General features: G+C 27.6%; 1 protein-coding gene across 1 annotated transcript; it reads left to right on the top strand.

Moving 5' to 3' along the window:
* The first annotated feature begins 5,012 nt into the window (after positions 1-5,012).
* On the top strand, positions 5,013-9,529 carry LOC107171710 (uncharacterized). Its single transcript, XM_089227192.1, has 8 exons — positions 5,013-5,361; positions 5,496-6,009; positions 6,104-6,301; positions 6,376-6,451; positions 6,532-6,680; positions 7,897-8,280; positions 8,788-8,985; positions 9,046-9,529. The coding sequence occupies exons 2-8, from the start codon at positions 5,517-5,519 to the stop codon at positions 9,180-9,182; spliced, it is 1,635 nt and encodes a 544-aa protein (XP_089083318.1). The 5' UTR covers positions 5,013-5,361; positions 5,496-5,516; the 3' UTR covers positions 9,183-9,529.
* Positions 9,530-10,736: the final 1,207 nt, after the last annotated feature.

Genomic DNA, 10,736 nt, shown 5'->3' with positions numbered 1-10,736 from the left:
ATGAATACAAGAGAATGTGTACAGGGAATTATGATGAAATATAGGTACACGAAACATGAATTAAAATTTAACCTCTATGAATTATAATTGAGCTCGGGATTACAAACAAGTCAATATAATAAAATAAACCCGTCTTCAATGGATCAATTTTTCTTCCATATTTCGAAGTCATAGAACTATGATTTCACGGTCACATCTCACGCGAGGAAATTTTCCGTACAGTATAGGTATATACTCTAACTTCTGAGCCATCAAAGAAACTGGACAGTGTTTGGTGCTGTGGGCTGTGTTTGCCAACTCAGCTTACATTTGTATGCTGAGAGGAATTGACAAACATGTCCAGAAAAACTTGGTGTCGGATTGCAAGTTGTTTCTGAGGCTGACAATTTGGCTAACCGGGCCCGTGCTACTCCATGCGATGCAGTCACTCATTTACGTTTTTCTCGTGGTTATTTCACGGTGACGAGCTTTGACTGTCCAGCTCTCCAATAGCGCATCAACCCGCATGCAAACGATAAAAGTTCTTCGACTTATCTACTGGCTGGTTATGCGGGCGGTTATACCTATGAAGAAACACAAAATATTATACAATTTATGTGGGAGGGAATCATACTCTTTTCATCCCCTTTCATTTAAATTTAGTTTACATTTACGGGTTTAATCTAACCTACACACTGGCATGGAAAATGTTGATTCAGTGTGAGTATTTAAGTATGTGACAATTTATATGCATAACATATTTTTTGAATGTTACACACGATACATATCAATATATCATGTAAAATGTATACCACAAAAGTCCATTGAATTATGAGCATCATAGTCCATTAGTCCGTAGAACTACTATCATACGTAATAATATGAGCAACTGTTACATCGCAGCCAATCGTAGGTATTTTAATTTATACCTAACCATCCTTAATTTGAAAAAATACCAGGCAAAAAGAGCCACATTAATCATGTACCTAGTGCAGCTATATAATAACCTAAATAGTAAATTATACCCGTAAAGAACATGCTCTATATACAATTTTTTATAATTATTATTCAATAAAAAAATAGCTTAGCAACATGGCCATAAAACATAGGGAGTTCATTTTTTTAAATGTGGAAATATTTTTGATTACGAGTGTGGGAGATTTTTTTAGTATATTATAGTGGTGTACTAAATTATCTTAAATACTTCTCCCGTCTCTGATTCAAACGGATAGAAATTAAACTCAAATATACATATTAATAAATAACACGAATTGTTAATTTAACTAAGAAACTTTATTAAAGGGCAACGCACACGCGTAAGTGTGTAACGCCAAGTAGAGTGTGTTATCTACATTGTATACTATGATAATAATATAATCACTACCAATCATTCACAATTCATATCATACATTAAAGTAATTACTCATTACTATAAAGACCGGATTTTTGAGAAGCTAACACCTAAAAAAAGTGCAATAAAATATTAAAATGTGTAAAATCATGCAAAAACAAAATTTTCATCAAGTATACCTATTTTTTTTTTTTTTTTTTTGGTGCTTCGTATTTTATTTTTGTAATATTATCATTTATTAGTTGGAATTAACTATTATACTAAAATATATAATGTAAAATTTAATTTAATTTAAACAAAATAATAATAAACTGACAGTATATACAGGGTGATTCTTTTGTCTTGAACCACTCATTATTACAAAAAGTATCAATGTTTTTGAAAATATTTTTTTACAAAGTTTCATGTTGTTAAAAAAACAACGTTTTTTTAAAAAGTTATATTTTTAAATATTTTTTATCCTTATAATTTTTTAAGTTTCTTACTTTTTTTAATGACAACCTAGAGTTTTAATTTCATATTCCAAAGCAGAATATTTTTCTAAGTATTTGATACGTAAAAATCGAATTTTGGACGAGTAGTTTATGAGTTATAGGTATTTAAAGTTTAGAGAAGTGGAGTGGTGGACAAACATTTTGCAGGGTAACCCCGTACCACTCCACTCTGCCAATCTAAACATTAAATACTTATAACTCATAAACTACTCGTCCAAAATTCTATTTTTACGTATCAAAAATCAAAATACTTAGAAATATATCGTGCTTTGGAATATGAAATTAAAACTGTAGGTTGTCATTCAAAAAAGTAAAAAACTTAAAAAATTATAAGGATAAAAATATTAAAAAACATATTTTTTTTTAATAAAAACGTTTTTTTAACAACATGAAACTTTGTAAAAAAATATTGGAATTTTTTGTAATAATGAGTGGTTCATGATAAAAAAATCACCTGTATATAACTGCAGACTTTACAAGTCAATAGTCATATTTAATAGCCCATCCATTTATAATTCTAGCGTAAAGTTCAATGCGAAACTACTACTGCATGGTTTAGGTAGTCGATATTGCTATAGGTACATAGTATTATTAATTATCTATCATAGAACATTAGAACGAGTAAAAATAAAATGAAAAATTATCTAACGACGGTCAGCGACATTTATGTTATGGTTAGAAGCTAAATCCATAAGTGATAGACGAAAAATATATCTTATATGTATAACGTATAAGTATACCTATACCGGCTATACCGCTTTTACGGGTTTACTTTTTACTATTTCGATGGCATAAATATAGATTATAATTAATTTTGGAATATTTAGACTGTTTGATGACATAACAGTTCTGAGCTAGGTTATCAAAAATAGCATAAGCAACGTTTTCTATATCACTGCAGATTCAATTGATGTACCTCTAATTATAATAGAAATTTAGACTATCAATAATATTTGTATTTATTAAATTATGTTTGTATTTTAATCAGGTTAAACAATCTTGATGCGTACCTAAACAGTATAATTTCGTAATATTACATAACACTATAACAACACATCAACACGCAATAATGGTATACTGCAGACATATAGGACCATTTTAAATTACTTAATAGTTAAAATTGGATATTATAGATGCTAATTTAATTTTGAAAAATGTTTACATTACATGTAAAAATAGATTAAAACTATCAAAAATAAAATATTTAAAATCTGGCGAATAACAATAATCTAGTAGGTATATGTATGGATGTATGATGTAGGTACATGTACCTATATTAAATATTAATATTATATAAGTTATTAATAATTGTGGGCAATACGTAATATTATTAGGATTAAGTAAAGTTGTGGGAATGTGGGTGGCAGAGCCCCTCACGACTTAGTAAGCGATTCATAATTGTAGCACTCCCAAGAATTGAACTCTAATTGTAACGCCACTGCAGGGTGTAGGTACGTAACATTCTCAAACATGATTAATATTCAAAACTTTTTATTTTTTTTTTTATAAAGTGATAAATTAAAATCTTTATAATAAAAAACAGTCTATAGGTATTTAATATTTTTAACCAATGTCTATAGCATAAATTTTCTGTTTTTCTTTTGAGCCATTATATCCATTATCCAATACTTCATATGTTGAGATAGACCCGTAAAAAGCTAATTTCCAGTTTTATTACGAAGCAGTGTTTTTAAGCGCTCTAGTGTTAAAAATTTAAAATTAAATTTTAAGGATTGTAATTTTATACGGAAGTAAGGAAAAATTTCGGAGGAGGGGGGGTCCAGACCCCATTGACCACCCCACCCACCCCTGCAGGATACGTGCCTGAGATCAGTGGCCTTCAAAACGCGGACCACAAGTCACGTGCAGTCCGAAATAAACCCTTTCGACATAGCCGGAGATAGTTCAAAATTGTTTAATATTCATTATTATTAATGAACAATAACATTTTTTTTTAAACTATAATTAAAACATCTTTATGCTTATTGTAGGTACTTTTTTTTATGTATACAGATTATTGTATAAACACTACTACACTAGATTAAAAAAATTATAAATTTTTGTTTTTATTTTAATATCAATTATTATCAATAATCAATATAGTGTTATTTGACATACGTACGTAATGTTTTATTTTTACATAACCCTCATCGTTAGTGATCCCTAATAAATGGTTTAGATCATTATGCCGTAGTCTTCACTTTTCAGTTTTCACGGATTTTATTTTGAAAATAATCATATAAATATATTATATATAGGTAATAATAATGTATTTATATAATTATTTTATCAAATGAACCATTAGCCATGATTTAAGATATTATAGTCGTAGTATGGTAAACGGACAATTATTGGACCCCAATATTATTTGTGTAGTCTGTCTTAGGTACTTAAGCATCAATGAACGCTTTTGAGACTTTCGTATAGTTGTAATGATGATTCTCACGAGTCGCGTGAAAACAATCATAGGTGATAGGTAGGTAGCTACTAGCTATATAGATTATAATTTATATTATATTCGTTTTAATTTTTTTCTATTACGATATATTTTATGCTAGAATTTTTTTTCCTTATTAGTTAAGCATCAACTACAAAGGTTATGAGCTTTTTACAAAATTTTTACATATTTGAAATTTACATTTTGTTATACAAATCAATATTTTTTAAATATAAGATTAAATTATGGTAGTTGGAATATAGACCAATTGCTTCGTACAGGCACTAGAATTATTATATTATTGGAAATACAACGTTTTGTACCAAAAAAAATATTTTGTATTTAATTGTTTAACTATTTTTTCATTGTTCAATGTCAGTAATAATAAGTATAATCTTAACTCTTGGAGTTAATTCTATAATAAACATTTAATTTTAATGTTTTTTTTGGTAAATTATTATTTGAATACATTATATTTTATAATATTATACAAAAACGTTTTAAACTAAAAAAATATTTTGTATTTTACTTTTAAGCCGAAGTCAATTGTGAAAATATTGTTGTGGTTTTTCGCGGTGACCAATTGTCCTAAATCCCCGTGGTACCTAAGAACTAAGAAATCTTAGTTCGTGATAAAGACTGATTACCACTAAAAAATTAAATGATATTGGCGACACTGATCAACAATGATGCTGATTTGAATAACGGCATCTCTCGGGCCTTGCCGTATTGGCCTCGCCATCACGTTACTCGTAGTTCTGGTTACATTCATTTTTATTTTTTAAGTGTTAACGAGTTTACGAATTCTTTAAAATATGAACTGGTGTTGTGTTTTTGGATCTTGACTTTGTATTGTGTAACATGAATGTTCCTTTATGAGTTTATGTGTATTTCTTTTGTTATTTATTTTACCAATACTAAATAATAACTATAGACTTTTAAAGTTATAGTTGTGAATCAAGATTGAAGACTCAACACTATACTTCCATAAATTATCAATTCAAAATTGTGTAATGATTTTTCAGGATACGTTGATCAATATTCAATAGCTCAATAGATACCAATTGAATATATTTGCTCTATTTACTGTTATTTGTTCGGTAAATACGTTTATTTTCTGTTCACATAAATACCACCCAATCCATTTTATAATGTTCAACTGATTACATTACGTTTTCTACGTATGTAAATGCATAAATTTTATTTATATTATTAACCTTTTGTTATTTTGTAGTTTATTTGAATAACTGACACTATGGGTGAAATCATATCAGACCAAGAGCTACGTCGTCGTTTGTTGGCATTCAATGCAGTGGTCCCTCCAGTTACCAGTACTACCAGGAATTTGTTGTTGAAAAAGCTTGCAAGTCTCGAAGGTGGACAATCAGGAAAAACAGCCACTTCTAGTATTATGCCACCGCCAAAATTAAGGAGTTCAGCTAATGCCGCTAATGGTACCAATGAGTCAATTATGATATCGTCTTCTGTGGATGGAAAAAATTCGCAACATAGGACATTTGATAGTATGAATAGTCCCAGAAAAAGTGCACGTCAACAGCGAATATACAAAGCACCAGATTTATTTGATAACTCAGATTCTGAAGCTGATACTGGCTCTCTAGGACGATCCATACTACCGGCCAATCCATACATAGCTAGTTCTTCTCCTAAATCAAATGAAACATCTTTAATGAATGTATCCAACTGGAAAAATTCATATGACCATCAAAGCGCATATGTGTCACCAGGTATACATAAGCTTTATTTTAAAATGTCTGTTCATTGTACCTAATATTTTGGTAGTTGAATGATTAATTTACTCATGATGTTTTAACTCTGCAGAAACAAAAAATTATTCTGGCAAAGAACAAGAAATACCAACTGAGAAAATAACATCTAGACTTTTTGACTCTAAAGTTATTAAAACATCAACAGAAGGGACTAGTCAACAACTACGCTCAAGTTCTGTTTCCAAAACTCAATCACATGCCGATCAAGCAATACAAAGGTGGAAAGAAAAAATGATGAACCAATCACAGGGTAAGTATTTAGGTACCTATTTGGCACATTTTATTAAAACGACATGCAAAATACTATGTTTAATTAATTTTCAGAAAAAAATACTGTATCAAAGCCTTCACTATTTAATTCACCATCTCCTATTTCAAAAATAACCTCAAGAAGTTTAAGGTTTGCTAAGCAATTTTCTAAGAACACAAACTATTATTATAACATCTATGTAAAATATTTTAATGTTATTTTTTGCATAGGAAAAACTATCAATCTGGACAGCAAAAAAGTCTGATCAATTACACAAAAAACACTCGACATATCATCTTTCTTTTTGTTGGATTTTTTTCAATAATTTTTGGATTGTACTTCATTTCAATACAGCCAACTACAACTGTATTGCCACCAGGTAATGAAACATGTTTAACTTATATTTTTATATTTTAATTAGCTTTACAAATTTTCATTCTTAAAAACAGTTTCATACTCAGCTTTTATCTTGTTATTAAACACATCAAGATTTGATTATGTTTATTTTAACTTTAACACTTTTTAGAAGTAAGTTACTCAACATATTCTTATAAGTGTTATTATCCTCCAGACAAGTCAATTATATGTTATGATAAATATTATTCATTTATTGTATACTAAAACTAGGGTTGCATGTCAAGAATTTAAATTAATACATGTATCCTGATTGCTTCTGGATCAATTATACTTGAATTAAACTTCAATAATTTATGTTGACATTTTGTTTTTCAGTAAAAATTTCTAGTAGAAAATCAATATTGTTTTGATAAATGATGAAATCATTAAGTAAATTAATTGATTGACAAAATGTATTGTAAAATTATTTTCCTAGCTTGGTAATTATTAATATTGATGAATACATTAGTTTTTTCCCATAAATCCCTCACTGCAATTGTTGTCATTACTTGTCGCCTATTGATATTTTGTTGGTTTCTCATTCTGATTTAAAACTTTGAGTTAGTGTTTTCCTTTAAAACATATTGTGTTGTAGGATGCTGACCATTATATTAGGTATTCTAGGTACAGAAAAATATGATATTAAAACTAGCTATTGAGTGGTTGGATTTTCCCATAGAATGTGTACAAAATTGTCCAGCTTAGTTAAATAAATTATGACAAAAAAAAAATGGATCTACCTCTCTTGGTAATAAGAATTTTATCTGTGTTGGTATGTAGGTTCTTTTTTATGCTTTATTATGTAGGCATAACTTGCTAAAAACTTGAACTATCGTAAGGTTAGAGCAAAAACCACACACAAACATAGATAATGTTCTTACCATCATGTTTCATAATAGGAATATTTACTCTACCTAATTTTCAAACTAATGAAACTACACGTGATCTATTGAGCATTAATTCGTTATGCCATACACTCGTGAGACAGAGATATAAATGCTATGTTACATCCACTTAGGCTAGGTTAGGGAAAGTGCTAAAACTATAAATAGGAAAACATCCCATGACAATCATTGTAACAACTTATCAAATAAAATGTTTATAATTATCTAAACCTATGTTTAAGTAAACTCATTGCTTTGATAATATTTAAACAATTTAATTGATATATTGTATTGATTATTATTTATCATCTTTAGGTATATTAAGCTCGTTGTGTGCAAAAAAAGGTCTCCAAGGAGATAATTGTGATACAGAACAAGAAAAAGTACAACGTTTGTATAATTCATTAGTATCACAGGTACAAGATAAATACATAAAGAATCAATGTGACAACTCAGATATTGAACCAATTGTAAATCCACAAACTGTATTTGAATATATTTCCACCCATGAAAATTTACCATCCAGGGAAATCGAAGAATTAGTTGAACTTTTTAAAAGCATTGCAAAAACTTATTCTGATTCGCCAATTGGATATGACACTTCATTTAAAGTCAATGTACAACCAAATTTGCCAATGTCCTGTGCAGTAAAACACATTTTTTCCAACATGTTCTATCTAGTTACATGGCTTGGAATCGGTATGTAACCCAATGTAGTATTATTTAAAGTTTTACACGATTTTGTATTCTATATATTGTACTACTTATATTAATAACCAAACCACAAACATTAAAAGTTTCAATTTTTTTTTATATTTATGTAATTATATTCAAAGCTCAAACCCATTCTAATTTGCAATCTAAAATTTGATATTTTATTGGCATTTAAAATTTTTAATAGATGGATAATATACTTAAATATAAATTTAGTAATTTTTCATGAAAATGTCCTTTATTCAAAAGTTAATTTAATGTTATCATTACAGTACATAAAATATGTACTCATTTTTGGTGTGACAAAATAAAAAGAAATTTTTCTCATGTATTGTAAATTTGTAACCACCACAAAGAGCTTGACTCCTGACTTGAGAATCACTTAAAAACATCATTAAAATACATATTTATTTAATTATATTGTGAACTTGGTTTAATTTTTTTTATGTGAAAAAATTAAATACTGTTTAAAAATATATTCAATTTTTTCAGTTGCCCTGTCAATAGTTGGTCTGTACTTTGTTATATGCTACATATCAACAAAAAGTGAAAACTATAAGCAGCAAGTTAACCAATTAGTTGAAAATACAATTGAGTTACTAAAAGAACAAGCACAAAATAAACCAAATGAAAGTTATCTACCTATTATTCATATACGTGATCATTTAATTCCATTCAATGAGAGACAAGGTAAAAGAAATCTTTTTTAATATTATTTCATTTTATTAAAGTTAATATTTTATTTTTTAGCAAAATCTAAAATGTGGGCTGAAGTAGTTCAATACTTTACTGAATCAGAATCTAGTGTAAGATCTGAAGTCCAAGAAATTGATGGTGAAGACTTTCAAGTATGGAGATGGGTTCAACCTCTGTCGCCTGGTATATAGTGTTAGTTATGTTAAATAATGTAACATAATGAAATTAATTTAGTGACAATTAATCTATCTAATTATTTTTTATAAATAATTTTGTTTTTACTTAATTAATGTTATACACCTTAATTTAATAAAGCAATCAAACCTAAAATAGTTTTATAATATGAACAAATTTTTAACTGTAAGTAATTTAAATTTTATATATTATTATGTATTATTAATTTATCATAACTAAACAATGTGTTACTTAAATAGTAACTAATAGCATTCATAAATAAGTACAAAACAAAAATAAACTAACATAATACATTTTCTGTTACATTGCTTTTTGAAATAAAATAAACATAATACTAAAACAATGTTAATTTACTCCACTTAGAGTTAAGATTATGATTTTTAGTAATTATCTTTATAATTATAACAATATAAAAAAAAATATGATAGATCCACTTGATATACTGTTATTTTGCCTTTTATTCAAACCAGAGGCATCCAACTTTTTCATTCTGCTGTTTTGTCTTTTCGCAGCATTTGATTGATTTCAAACTAGTATGGAAATAGAAAGAAAAATATGTGTTCATTTACATATTATAAAACTTTTATCAAAAAAATAAGATTATTAATAATTATACATAGAAAGCTGAAATAACTTGCATTTAGAGTAAAATAATGTGTTTGTCACATGATTATCATCATCATAATTTATTTTCCCTTTCTGTTGCATGTAGGGATGTTAGATCAAAAGAAAGTATCGATACTTTTACTTGGTATCGAATCGAAAGAAAGTATCGATACCATCCAAGTATCAAATAAAAACTATCGATATTTACTCATATCAATACAAAAAAAAGCGGGTAAGTCGTGGATGTCGCTCTGCTGTACATTAAGTTACTGTAATTGATGGGATTAAATTTGAATGCAATGATAGGTATCATTGTATACGAAAAACGATTCTGAACAGAGATGATTTGTCAGTCTAGTATATATTATATTTAAATATTGTCATATATTCTATTTTGAAACAAATATTTTATTTTTAAATTAAGACGCATTTTGCATAAGGTATGGTTAATCAATTATTGTAGTTATCATAATTCATAATACCTTTTATTATCATAGATATACGAATACCTGGTTTGAGGATAAATCGTTATCATTACGCGATTTCATAAAAATTTAAAACTCAAACGCTCAAAACATTTTTCCTATAATGACGCTTCAAATTTTTCTATAGCTATTTGAAGCAAAACTTATGGAAAACTTAGTGTTAAATTTTATAACCTTAGATATAAATACAAACAATATTATGAATTTTGAACTACAAAATAATTTACAAATATTCATGGTTTTGACGAATTTTTGTCAATATTTGAAATTCAAATGCTAATAAAAATTTAATTTGAATTAACGGTGGACATTTTTTTGTGATAAAGATTGAAAAATTTGTAAGGAATCTTATATTAAATTTTCAAATCTTAGATTTAAAAAGAAAATTTTTTATGAATTTCTAGCTTATAATAATTTGCAAATTTTCGTGATTTTTACATAATATGTTGTCAAAACTCA

This window comes from Diuraphis noxia, unplaced genomic scaffold, assembly GCF_037042655.1.
Source record: "Diuraphis noxia isolate RWA-SAM2 unplaced genomic scaffold, SU_Dnox_SAM2 contig0004, whole genome shotgun sequence".
Lineage (NCBI taxonomy): Eukaryota > Metazoa > Arthropoda > Insecta > Hemiptera > Aphididae > Diuraphis > Diuraphis noxia.
This window is presented reverse-complemented; position numbering and strand designations above follow the sequence as displayed.

What these genes read in the sequence shown, in the direction of transcription:
- LOC107171710 (XM_089227192.1), top strand. Translation starts at nt 5,517, where the DNA reads ATGGGTGAAATCATATCAGACCAAGAGCTACGTCGTCGTTTGTTGGCA. An exon ending in AAGCGCATATGTGTCACCAG is followed by an intron (nt 6,010 to 6,103) that starts GTATACATAAGC and finishes TTAACTCTGCAG; the next exon opens with AAACAAAAAATTATTCTGGC. An exon ending in AGTTACATGGCTTGGAATCG is followed by an intron (nt 8,281 to 8,787) that starts GTATGTAACCCA and finishes CAATTTTTTCAG; the next exon opens with TTGCCCTGTCAATAGTTGGT.